Here is a 12,529-nt window from a genome sequence, read left to right on the forward strand (position 1 = left end):
GTGCAGGAAAAGGTCTTTTGGGATCTACTTAATGTACCCCAGTCTGCTTCTCTGAATTACATGTGATCTGTTTATTCAGTCAAAAGATATGCAAGTCCTTGGGCCAGATAGTTTGGTGGGGAGGGTGCTTGCCTTGCACAAGGCTGACCTGGGTTCAATCCCCGGCATCCCACATGGTCCCCCAAGTACCGTAAGGAGTGATTCCTGAGTGCAGAGCCTGGAGTAATCCCTGAGCATCACTGGGTGTGGCTCAAAAATAAAACAACTTGATAATAATAAGGGCCCTGTGTAGACTGGAGGTCTGAGCAATGGTGTGTGTGTGTGTGTGTGTGTGTGTGTGTGTGTGTGTGTGTGTGTGTGTGTAGGGGGCAGTGTCTATGGAGGAAAACAGTCAGGGCAGCAATGAGGCACTGGGTGGACTCAGGAAAATGACCTCTAAGCTTGAGGGACTAAAGGAACAAGCAGGGTCTGGCCAGGTACAGGTGGGTGGGAGCAGACGCAAGACGGGGGGTTGGAGAGATGCCTTTGGCGGGAGCTCAGCAAGGCCCGAGGCTCAGGAACCCTCTGGAGCCCTTTCCCGGAGCTCCGTGTGTCCTGCATCCGTTTATCTGCTCTTTTATTTGAGTTACTATGAGAATCACTTCAAGAACAATCCGGCTTTTGATTCCTCCTTTTTGATTTCCTCTGGGCAGATCTCCCTCTCCCCCTCTCTCCTCCCTCCCTTTTCTTGTCTTCTCCTCCACCCCCCCTCTCTCACCCCACCCCTCCACCCTCTCTTTGATACCTGGGTTAGAAGTCTGAGAATAAATGGCTTCAGGCTCTTTGGATACAAGGAACCACCTTTGGGGGTGGCAGTGCCTGTCTGGGTGTGGGGTTGCCTGTCTGGGTGTGGGGGTGCCTGTCCGGGTGTGGGGGTGCCTGGGGGGGCTGGTCTTCCTGGCAGCCAGGTGCTACCCTAGAGGGACTGGAAGTCCCAGCCCAAGGGTGAGCCCCTGACTTCCAAATGAGCGCGAAGTGACCGGGTTTCCCTCCAAAGGCACCTTCCTGTAGCCAGGGCTGTGTTGGCAGCTCCCACCTCAGCCTCCAGGGAAGTTGCTGGAATAGAAACGACCTTGAACTCACTGACATGGAACCTGCCCAAACTAAATTCCAACAGTTGGGAAAAAGCAATTTTTTTAAAAAAAAAAATTGGCTTTTTAGTTTACACCCAGCGATGCTCAGAAGATTTCCCAGCTCTACACTCAGGAATTAATCCTGGCAGACTCGGGAACCATATGGATGCCCGGGATCAAACCTGGGTCGGCCTTGTGCAAGGCAAATGCCCTCCCTGCTGTACTGTTGCTCTTACCCTGAGCAGCAATTATTTTTATACTTTTTTTTTTCTTTTTGGGTCATATCTGGTGATGCTCAGGGGTTACTCCTGGCTCTGCACTCAGGAATTACCCCTGGCGGTGCTTGGGGGGCCATATGGGATGCTGGGAATCAAACCCGGGTCACGTGCAAGGCAAATGCCCTACCCTACCCGCTGTGCTATTGCTCCAGCCCCCCTCTTTTTTTTTAATACTTTAAGTCAAAGCTTTGCTACACTTCTGAAAAACACCTCCTCTGACAGCCTCAAGTTTCTCCCCGCACTAGTACTTTGATCTAAGTCACTGATTCCCAGTCTTACTTGACTTACTTCCCCCTCTTCAGAAAGAAAATGACTCAGCAGCTCCCTGGAAATCACTTTCTTTCAGGAAACCAAGAGACTGAAGAGAAGGCAGACTGCTCCCCCCTTCATTCCAGCGCCCCCTGGAGCACAGCCTGGCCCATTTGGGGGAGCCCCGATAGAAACAAACATTTGCACGAGACACACAGGGTAGACACACTTGGCTTGGGCCAGTGCATGGGTTTTGTGCCTCAGTGGTCACCCGTGGTGTCCACCCCTCCTTCCTCCTGGGGGTGTCCGGCCAAAGAGGATCTTGTTTACAAAAGGCTCAGGGCACTGACTGGCACGGTGTGAGTGGGGAATAAATGGCAGCTATTATATGCATGGGGTGGCGGGGGGGTGGGGGGGAGGCTGTGGTTAAGATGCTGGCAGCTTTTAAATCTAGTGGGTGGGATTATGGTTACAATGACATCTATTACTTTTGTCATCCGAGAGGAAGAACAACAAATGTTATTCTTAATTATAAAACTTGGCTCTGCCTTTGTCGGAAGGAACCTGCAGTTCATGTCCACGCGGCAGGCTCCGAGGTCGGACACCAACCCCAGCGGGAAATAAGAGGCAGGCACAGAGGAACGGACTCGTGGGGAATCGAGAGCCCTGTCACCCTCTCCCGACCTAGGTGCCCACACCCCCCTGCCAATATCAGGAGGGCAGGGGGGAATTCAGAGAAGGGAACTCTCAAATCATGGTCTTCTGTCCCACAGCCGGGACACTCCTAGCTCTCTGGATGCACAGGGATTACTCCTGGCTTTGCACTCAGGAATTACTCCTGGCGGTGCTCAGGGGACCATATGGGATGCTGGGAATCGAACCCAGGTCGGCCACGTGCAGGGCAAATGCCCTACCCGCTGTACTATCACTCCAGCTTCACTGCCCATCTTAATTAGAGAAGACAACGCTGGGGCAGGAGCATGGCAAGCAGAGAGTTTGCCTTGCAGATACCAACCCAGGTTCAACCCCTGGCATCCCATATGTCCCTTGAGCACCACGGGGAGTGATCCTTGAGCCAGGAGGAACTCCTGAGCACTGATGGGTGTGTGCCCTTCTCCTCTTTGCCCCCCCCCAAAAAAAATGGGGAAAGGAAACACACCTCTGGCTTCCCCCTGTCTGGCACCCAGGACCACCTGAGGTCCAGCGCCTTGGCTGGGTCTCTGGTGAAGACCCAGAGCTTGCCAGCCGCCTTGCTGCTCTGGGCAGCCCCGCCAAGCAGGAAGGGGGAGAACACCCCATCCTCCGTCCTCCCGGGATTATCGGACAGTCCATCAGCAGCACTGGGCTGTGGCAGGAGCTTCTTTCTCCTCCTTCCGCGCCCTGGAGGGGCCGGGGTTGCTGACTAGAGTAAAATGCCGCCTCTGTTTGCTAGACAAAGAACAGAGTGGCTCCTCCGGTCAGCTGTCCCTCCTTGGCCGGCTCCCTTGGCCTCCTCCACGGCTCTGCAGGGGCATCTGGGAGGAGGCCTCGGGAGGGACTAGAGGGGTGGGGAGACTGGCAGTGGGTGGGGGGTGCACTGGGCGCCTTGACTCCCTGAGTCTGTTACCCTCAAACCTGCTCCACCCCCCACTCCCCCACTCCACCCTCCAACACCAGAGAAAGTTGTTTGCTGGGCTGGCTGGGTGCAAGGGAGGTTCCTAGCAGAGCTCCTAAGAGCGGAGTGTGGAAGAACAGGTAACGTGGGAAGGTGCTTGTGTGCAGGCTAAGGAGGGGTCGCAGGGAGCTTACGGGGGCAGGGGGGCATGAAGGGTGGGGCTGCAGACCGCGAGAGAAGGAGTGACAGCCTAGGATCCCCTGCACAGGGGCATGGGGGATGTGGGACTAAGGAGACGGAGTCCTATACCAGGGATTCTCAACCAGGGCCATGAAGCTCCCTGGGGCTCCCCAGGATATTCTAGGGGGGTGTCACAGGAAAAATTAGGGTGCAGGGGAGTGCAGGGCGGGAACCTCGGGGCCCCAACAGGTAGGAGCACGGGAAGGAAACCAGGTGCGAGGGGCCGATCGGCGGGGGGAAAGGCCGGAGGGCGCTGCGCGGGAGCCTGCGGTGCGTGCATTGTGCAGTGGCGCGTCTTCATTGTGCAGCCCGGGGCTGGGACGGGCGCTCGGGGCGCGGGCGAGGGGCGTGCGGGCGCACGGTCGGCGGGGCTGCGGCTCCCCGCTGGGGAGGCGCGCGGGCCGGGGTGCGTTGGTGGGGGGCGCGGGCGCGCACGTGTGCGGGGCGGCGGCGGGATCCCGCGAGACGGGGCAGGGTGGGGGGACCCGGGTGGGGTGCGGGGGGACCCGCGCGCCCGCGCGCGCGCCCGGGTTGCGCGTGAGCGCCCGCGCGCGCCCCTCGGCCGGGCTGTCGCCATGGAAACGCGCCGCGGCCCGAGTTCATCATTTCCTGTGGAAAGTGTGCGGGAGGGGCGGGCGCGGGGCGGGCCGAGCCGGCAGCGGGTGGCGGGGAGCTGCCTCCCTCCGGCGGGCCGGGCCGGGCCGGGCCGAGCCCCGAGCGCAGCGGAGACGCGGGGATCCTGCCTCCGCCAGGCCGGTAAGTCCGGGGGGGCGGGGGGTCCCGGCCGGGCGGGCCGGGGGAGGGGGGCGGGAGGGCGCCCCGGGGACGCCTCCACCCTCCGCGCCCTCCAGCCGACAAGATCTTGCCCCGAGATAGGCGGGCATGGGGGGCGGGGGCGGGGGTGGGGCGGAGCTCGTCTCCCGGGCAGGGGATCAGCCCTGAGACCCCCTTTCATCTGCCCGACCGCCGCGTGCCAGCCCTGCGCCGCCCTCTCCCCATGCAGGGGGGGTCCCCGCCTGGCTGCAACTGCAGCCTCGCTCCGCGCTCCAGTCTGGCCACCCCCCTGGCTGCTGCCTGTCCCCTCGCGGTGGTGGGGCGAACCGCCAGCCTGAAAGAGGTTGGGGAGGAAGGCCCGGGCCCACGCGCGCCGGGACCGCCGTGGGCCAGCCGCCTCTGACAGCTGCAGCCTGGGGGGGCCGGCGTGCGGGTGGGGTCCCAGCTGGGCGGGTGAGCCCCGCAGCCGCCCTCCCCAGCGCCCGTGGCGAGTTAGCGCAGAACTCCGGGCGCAGCCAAGGGCCTGGAAGATTTTAAAGAGGAAGCCAGTGTTTAAAACCTGGAGTACATTTGTTGCCGCCTCTCCCACTGGCGTGGCACATCTGTCACAAGGTGGTGGGGGTTGTGTGTGTGTTGGGGGGGGGGGCTTTCCCCTTTCCTGGCTTTCTCACTGTTCAGAGAGGGGGCGGGGCACCCCTCCCTGTCCAGTGCATTCCCCATGCCCTTGGCCTGGAGAGTCATCCGCAAGGAATGCAGCCTCCCAGCGGCCTGCCTGCCTCTGCCGCATGTCAGGGACGGCCGCAGGGAGACGGCTCCCCGCCCGCCCGCCTGTCAGGGAGCAGAGGGTTAAGCCCAGTGACCCTGGAAATCCCAGAAAGTGTGAGTCTCAGCGGGGGAGCACCCTGGAGGGATCCAACCCTCCCCCCAACACACCCTCTGCCCACTCTCCCAGGGAGCCCTCCCAGCCGTCTGTGTGCAATTGTGGAGTTTCTTGTTATTGCAGGGGGCAGGCATGATGGCCCCTGGCTAGCCCCCCTCCCTACACCAACCCCTCAGCCTCTTCACGAGGGGGGGGTCTTTGTAGGGTCCACTCCTGGGAATGCTTCCTATACAGGTGACTCTCCGTGCCTGCTCCTTTGGTGGAGATGCTCCCATGTTTCAGAGGGAGAAAATGAGGCCCAGAGAGACGAGCCGTTTAGTAACTGCACCGCCACGGGGTCTGTGCCCACTGGTGGTGTGGCCGACCCAGGAGGCTGGGAGAAGCCCCCCGCCCCAGCGTGGCTTCCGCGTCCTGACCCTTCCTTCCTGGGCTTCGGACTGTCCTTGGTACTTTTGACCTTCATGCCCTCCGGTTGCTAAACTGGGCTGCTTTTTCCTCTTTGGGGATCTTGCACACGCCCTTCCTCTTTCTTCCCTGTTATCTTCCTGACCGCCTCCCCCGTTTCCCTTCCCTTCCGAAGGCCAGGACTCAGTCTGCCCGCCTGTGGCTGCCCCTGAGACTCCCCCGAGCCTAGGGCAGGCCTGGGCCCTCCCCTGCGGCCTCCCGGCTCTCTCAGTGGGTGTGCCCGACTCTGGTGCCCATGGAGGAGTGTAGCCGCCCTCCCGCTGCCTTTCAGTGCCTGGGCATCCCGTGGGCATCCCTCTCGGTTTCCCCCGACGTAGGGGTCCGCCTCTGCTCGCCTCCCGCCCACAGTCCTGCCCTTCCATCTCCAAGGCCTCTTTCTCCACCCCGGGAAGGCAGAGGCCAGACTGCAGCAGGAGCCTGGCTCTGTCCCAGGGCTCAGCTCTGCCAACCTGTCTTAGGCTGCCCTCGTCCTCTCCGCTGCCCCTTGGCCCACCCAGCGTCGGCAGATGGCGAGTTTTCTAGAAACCACAGCCCTTCCTCCCCATCCTGGCCTGACTTCCCCAGAGGGAAGGAAGTGACTAGCTTCCACTGCCCCCCTGCCCGCTTTGGCCCTCCCAAGGTCCGACTTTCTCTTTAAAGAGAAAACAGTCCTATACACACACACACACACACACACACACACACACACACACACACACACACAGACACTTTCTGTTTGATCATCTCTGGGGCTGACTTCTCTGGTCACTGACACACACACACACACACTCTTTCTGTTTCACACACACACACTCTTTCTGTTTGATCTCTGGGGCTGACTTCTCTGGTCACTGACACACACACACACACACACACACACACACACACTCTCTCTCTCTCTCTCTCTCTCTCTCTCTCTCTCTCTGTTTGATCTCTGGGGCTGACTTCTCTGGTCACTGACCAGCCTCCGGCCTTCCCACCGGTTTCGCCAGCCCGCCCCTTGCTCCCTCTTGTCTGACCTTGGGTGATTGCATCCTCACCTGTGCTGTCAGTGACCTTTAGCCTCCAGCCCGGAGGCTCCCCCCACTACGCTGCTCTCCAGCTTCTCTCCCAGCAGCTGCTCTTAGCCCTGCCTCAGGGCATTCACCCCGCCAGCCAGGGCAGAGTTGGTGGGGGGACCTGGTGGGGGGTCTGCGCAGGGGGCTGCAGCTGCAGGCGGGTGCCTGGGAAGAGTCGAGAGGGCCGTTCAGACCTGCCCTGCGAGAGAGCAGACGGTACCGAGGGCGTCGGGAGACGTTGGTCTGCAGCCCAGGGAGCACTGTGAGGATGGGCCTCGGCGTACCCGGTTCCTTAGTTTTCTTTTCTTGTGGGGGCCACGTCTGACGGTACCGGGAAAGGGTACAATAAGAAGTGGGTGCTGGGGATTGAACCCAGAGCTTGGCTTGTGCAAGGCATGAGCCACACACACCCCCTCCCCGCCACCCCCGGGTCCTCCAAGTCCATTTTATTTATTTATTATTATTATTTTTTCTTTTTGGGTCACACCTGGCGATGCACAGGGGTTACTCCTGGCTCATACACTCTGGAATTACTCCTGGCGGTACTCAGGGGACCCTATGGGATGCTGGGAATCAAACCCGGGTCGGCCACGTGCAAGGCAAATGCCCTCCCCGCTGTGCTATCGCTCCAGCCCCCATCCAAGTCCATTTTAAGGCAGGAGCCAACACCCCCCCACCCCCACCCCCCACCCCCGCTGCCTCTGAGCCGCTTCTGTCAAAGGCACCACTGTTCAGAGTCTGCGTCTGGGACGGAAGCTTGGTCACCTTAAACGCCCCCTAGGCTGCCTGGCACGCAGTACGCGCTCAATAAAGTCTCGGGAAGCGAGTGTTTGGAGTTGGTTCTGTGCGTTTGCTCTGTTCATCGGGAACCTTCCCAAGCCCCGCCCCCAGGCCCCCAGCCCCCACACCACGTGGCACACCTCCTGTCCTCCCTGGAAGGCTGATGATGAGAGTGTTTCTCTCACCCCGCGCGCGCGGAGCTCCCTAGACCACAGTGCTGGTGATCAAAGAGGACCCCTGACACGTGACTGGCACACAGCAGGGCTCTGGATAAATAGTGATTAAATAAAGAATGAGCGCTCTCTGGCAGGCGGCGCCCAGCAGGGGGCCCGCCACGTTGCCAGCTAACTCCGTGGAGGCGAGTAGAATCCATGAACGAGCTGACCTTCCGGAAAGTGGCCGGGCAGACAGTGAATGCGTCCCAGGCAGGGTCCAGGCCCCTCGGGGGGTGAGGTGTTAATATTCCCAGAGCCCTCGGTGGCCGAGGCAGGCGCAGAGGAGCCTGGGTCTGAGGGCTGAGGCTCACGGTGGCTGGGTGCCGGACAGCCAGGTGATCTCGGGGCTGCTGATGGCTGTCAGAGCCGCCTCCACCCAGCTCCCGGGACCTGGCCTGATGCCCCCCCTAAGGCTGGGATCATAGGGTCTCCACCAGGTGCAACACCTGACGGCGGCCCCCTGCCCTCTCTGGAAGAAACCCTGGGAAATGATGCTCTCCTCTCCCGTCTCGTGCCGGGGAGCAGAGGGTTAATCCGGGTGAACCTAGAAATGCCCAAAAGTGTGAGTCTCAGCAGGGGCGCTGCCCGCCTGGTCCAACACCCCTCCATACCCTCCCATTACCCCCCCTACCCACGACCCCTCTGCCCATTCTCCCCTCCAGGCCCCATTCCCACCCCTCTGGGTCATTGCACTGGGGACTAGTACTTCGTGGCACAGGTGACTGACGGGGTGGCCAGCCACGAAGACCCTTCCCGAAGGTGGGCTTGTGGTCTGGGGGCACGCCAGGCGCTGGTCCATCTCAGCCAGCTCTCCCTTCCCCGCCCCCTCTTCTCTCCGCAGGCCGCCCGGCGCCCCGACGGAGCTGCTGCGCCCCGGGCCATGGTGCCGTCGCGCAGGACGTGGACCCTGGGAGCCACGCCCTCGCTGCGCGGCCTGTGGACAGTGGGCCGGGCCGGGGAGCCCGCGCCGGGCATGGCTCGCCCCGCCCCAGCCGGCCCGGCTGCCCGCCCTTTCCCACACACCGGCCCGGGGAGGTTGAGAACTGGTGAGTCCGCATTTTTAAAATGCCTCCCCGCGATCTCCCTTCCTGCCGCCCGATGCCCGCCCCGAGACCCGGCTTTCGCGCGGGTGCCTAGGCTCGGCCGGCCGGGCTGTCAGGTAATTACAGGGCGCGCGGGGGGGCGTGGACGGCAGGGCCAGGGCCGGGCGTCCAGCTCGGGGGTGGAGGAGCCCCTGCCGCGCGCCGCGCGCCTGCCCGCCCGCCCTCCCCGGAGAGGACGCGAGCGCCCGGCCCGCGCGGCTGCGTCCCCCGCGCGCGCTCTCGGGCACCCCCGCGCGCAGCCGGGGCTGCGGCTCCCCGCGCCCCCGTCCCGAGAGCCAGGTAGGTGAAGTGGCCGGCCCGGTCAGCCCAGCCGGCGTCCCGCGGCCGGACTAGTCCCGCCGCGCCGCCGCTGGACGCCGCGGTGGCCCTGGAGGCGTGGACCCGCGGCTCCCAGGGCGCGCGGTCTGGAGGGGGGGTTGGGTGCCAGGGCGGCTTCTGGGGCGCCCCCAGCCCGCCCGCAGCAGGTGGGCAGGGAAGGGCAGTGAGGGAGTCCCAGGGCTGGGCTGGGCTGCTCCCCGGAGCTGTCAGCTCCAGCTCTCCTTTCTGGGTCATGTCCCCTGATGCCTCCGGAGGCCACGAGTGTGAGGACTGCAATGTCCCCACGTCCAGCTGCCCGAGGCTGCTCCCCAGCTCCCCGTGGGCAGGTCCTGAGAGGTCTGGGGCGCTGAGGGATCTCTGCCACTCCTGACCTACCTTCCCAGCTGGGGCAGAAGGGCTTAGACTGGGCTGACCAAGCTGGCAGGGACCCTCTGGGCCGGCAGCTCTGAGCGCCTGTAGGGGGCATGCCAAGGCGCAGAGGGGACTCTGGCATCTCCTGTTCGGTTCCCTCCCACCCCGCAGCCGGCTCTGCCTCTCCACACCCCAACCCCTGCACCTTCAGGTCTCCGTAAGAGACTGGCTGGGTTCGGACCCTGGGTGCCTCCAGAAAAAACTTGGGCTTTGGGGTCCCGTCACCCTTGTTTTCTGGAAGGGGTAGGTGGAGTGGCTGCTTGGACAGGTGGTCTCTGCCCCCATCCCATTGTCCTAAGGGTGACAGGTTAAATATGAATGGCTATTGCTTTCCTGGTTAGCCAAAGAAAAAAAGAAACGAAGCAAAAATGTATTTCCTTGCAAAACTTGAATCACCCTTAAATCACCAGCTTGTCACTGGCTATTTTAATTATTTGGAGGTGAGAGCCTGGGGGCCGTACCAGCCGCTCAGGGACTCTCCTGTGGGTGTGGGAAACCATAGGGGGTCGCCAGGGCTTGAATTGGGGTCAGCTGAGGGCAAGGCAAGCGCCTTAGTCCCTGCCCTCCACCCGGCCTGGTCAGCGGGCATGGGCGATAGCTCCTCCCGGTCTGGGGGGCGGGTGTCTGTTGAACAAGAGCTATGATGATTATAGAACCCCAGTTTGTTTGTTTGTTTGTTTGTTTGTTTGTTTGCTTTGGGAGTTAGAGGACCACCTCTTTGTTTTTGTTTCTTGGGACTTGAGGATTGTTGTTTGATTTTTTGTTTGTTTTTGTTTGGGGGCCACACCCAGCAGTGCTGGGGCTTGCTCCTAGCTCTGTGCTCAGGAATCCCTCCTGGCAAGCTCTGGGGGCTGTATGGGCTACCAGGGATGGTCGTCCCGACCGCTGGGCTTCCCCTCTGCTCTGCACTCCACCCCCCCCCCCCCGACTTTTATCCACCTGCCTGACCTGTAAGGTAAAGGCCCAATGAAATCCTCAGGGTGGAATAGTGAGCGCAGGGCCTGCTGTGCAGAGGGGCTCAGCGGGCCCAGTGCCCAGGGGGCCCCCTCTACCCTCACCCCATCCCTGGCCCCCGCCTCGTGCTTCCTGTTGTCTGCTAAGGAGCTAAGAGGAAGAGGAGCACATGCAGCTGGCACCGTGGCCCCAGGAAGCCCGGGCGTGTTGCTGGCTGTCTGGGCCGGCCACCCCTGTCTGACGACAGCGTCTGGGGTCAGTGGCCACTTCTGGAGTGCTGGCCCTTGTGTGTATCCCCTCCCTGTGAGCTCGGCTCCTCGGCCCCATTATATGGACCAGGCAACTGAGGGTCTGTCCAGGTTCCAGGACAGCTCGGGCCGCCGCTGGCACTCGGGACTTCATCCCACCTCGGGCAGCGGCCCCGCCGCTGTGGGCTCCCCCGAGCGTCCTCATCCCTGCGTCTCCCACCTCTCAGGCCACAGACTGGGGTGGGGCAGGGGAGTCTGTGCTCAGCCCCTCTGTGCCCTGTCTCAGGGCCCGAGGGGTGACACTGGAGCCTGCGCTGACGGCGGCAGCCGGCCAGGGAGAAATTGCCACCTAGAGGCAGGCAGGGTAATGGAGAATGGGTGCAGCGGCTCTGAAGATCAGAGCAGGCGGGGTGCAGTCGCTTCCTTGGGAACTCACCAGCACATAGCAGCCCCCCCCCCGCCCCAAATAAACGCTGGAGGGAGGGGAGCCCCCTGGCCGGGTGCTGGCGCTTCGGAAGAGAGTCCCGGGTGGTGTTTGGTAAGGAGGACGCCAGCCTGTGCCTGTGCTCGGGGGTCTGGGGCCAGGCCGCCGACCTTGGCTCAGGGGTCACACCTGTCTCTCTTCCCGGGACAGGGCGTGCGAAGGACACCTCGGCTAGTGGCGGGGACGAAGACTCCGGGCCCCGAGGGGCAGCTCGCCCAGCCCTTGCTCAGTGCCGGGCCCTCAGCGTGGACTGGGCCGGCTCCGGGAGCCCTCACAGACTCTACCTGACTGTGCAGGTGAGCGCCGGTGGGTGGGTGGGTGGCGGTGGGTGGGGGGTGGGGGGGCCTCCTGGAACTCAAGGGCTTTGGCCCGCCCGCCCGCCCGCCCCCCCACCAGCCAAGTGTCCCCCGCAGACTCCCCCAGGGGGCGGAAGTTGCGTGGAGAAATGGGGCCCTGCCTCACGCCTCTCTGCCAAGCACCCAGAGCAGAATTGCTCCACTGGCCCCGGGAGCTGTCCCGGATGGAGCAATTTGCTTTATTAAGTTATCATGGCAGGGATCTCCGGGGAGATGACAGGTGCCTGCCCGCCGCGCCCAGGCTGGCCCCGTGAGAGCGGGGCTCTCACCGGGAGGCAAAATCCAGGCCGGTTTCAGGGGCGCCGCGCGTCCCCCAGGGGCCCACTCGCCCCTCCCTCGCCTTCCTGCACTGCGGCTCTCAGCGCCAATCCAAGGCCGGGCAGGCAGAACACGGGGGCCGTGAGAAACCCCAGCTGACTTTCAGAAGCCGCCGAGACAGCAGCTGCCGGGGGCCTCTGTCGGGCGGTGGAAACGACAGAGAGCAGGGGAAGGGGTCTCAGCCTCGGTCGCAGGCTTTGGGCTAGGCAGGCTGGGGCCCCCGAGACACGTCTCCCACTGCTCTGCTCGCCATCCTGGCAGCCCTCGGGACAGTCACTGGTCCTCCATCCACGGTCTCTGGGCTCAGAGAGGTCCGGGAGCTGGCTGAAGGCCACACAGCAGGCCGGTGGTCTCAGCTGGGAAATCTGACGTGTGGTGGAGAGCTCACACGGGCGGTTCACACGGGCAGTGTGGCCAGCCTCCTGGGGGCCCGTCTGTGAGAGAGCTGAGAGGGGTCGGTCCTGGCCCTTCCACCCCACCTCACCGTTGGCACGCAGTGTTGACGGTTTATTTTCAGCCTCGGTCTCTGATGGACAGTAAATCAGGGGGCTCCCCCGCATGTGGCCGTGGGCAAGATTCACCTCGTCTCCTCAGACGGCCACGTGGCATTCAGCTCAGGCTTCCCCAGCGGGTCCCCCCACCCCGTGTCTTCTGGGAATCCAGGGAGCCCAAACAGCCCGCTGTGCCATGGGTTGGCGTCAGCTCAGGAGAGC

At 62.9% G+C, this 12,529-nt stretch overlaps 1 protein-coding gene across 5 annotated transcripts in view; it reads left to right on the forward strand.

The window, feature by feature from the left end:
* Positions 1-3,223: 3,223 nt before the first annotated feature.
* Positions 3,224-12,529, forward strand: part of KIFC3 (kinesin family member C3) — a 30,981-nt gene continuing 21,675 nt past the window's right edge. For 3 of the 5 annotated variants that reach the window (XM_055145169.1, XM_055145170.1, XM_055145172.1), the window contains exons 1-3: positions 4,089-4,229; positions 8,466-8,670; positions 11,293-11,438. In XM_055145169.1, the coding sequence (XP_055001144.1) occupies positions 8,505-8,670; positions 11,293-11,438 (312 nt within the window). In that variant the 5' untranslated portion in view covers positions 4,089-4,229; positions 8,466-8,504. Of the gene's footprint in view, positions 3,374-4,088; positions 4,230-8,465; positions 8,671-11,292; positions 11,439-12,529 lie in introns of those variants that run through there. The other 2 variants (XM_055145171.1, XM_004600639.2) reach the window with 2 other exon arrangements.

Source organism: Sorex araneus, chromosome 8 (genome assembly GCF_027595985.1).
Source record: "Sorex araneus isolate mSorAra2 chromosome 8, mSorAra2.pri, whole genome shotgun sequence".
In the NCBI taxonomy this organism is placed as follows: Eukaryota; Metazoa; Chordata; class Mammalia; order Eulipotyphla; family Soricidae; genus Sorex; species Sorex araneus.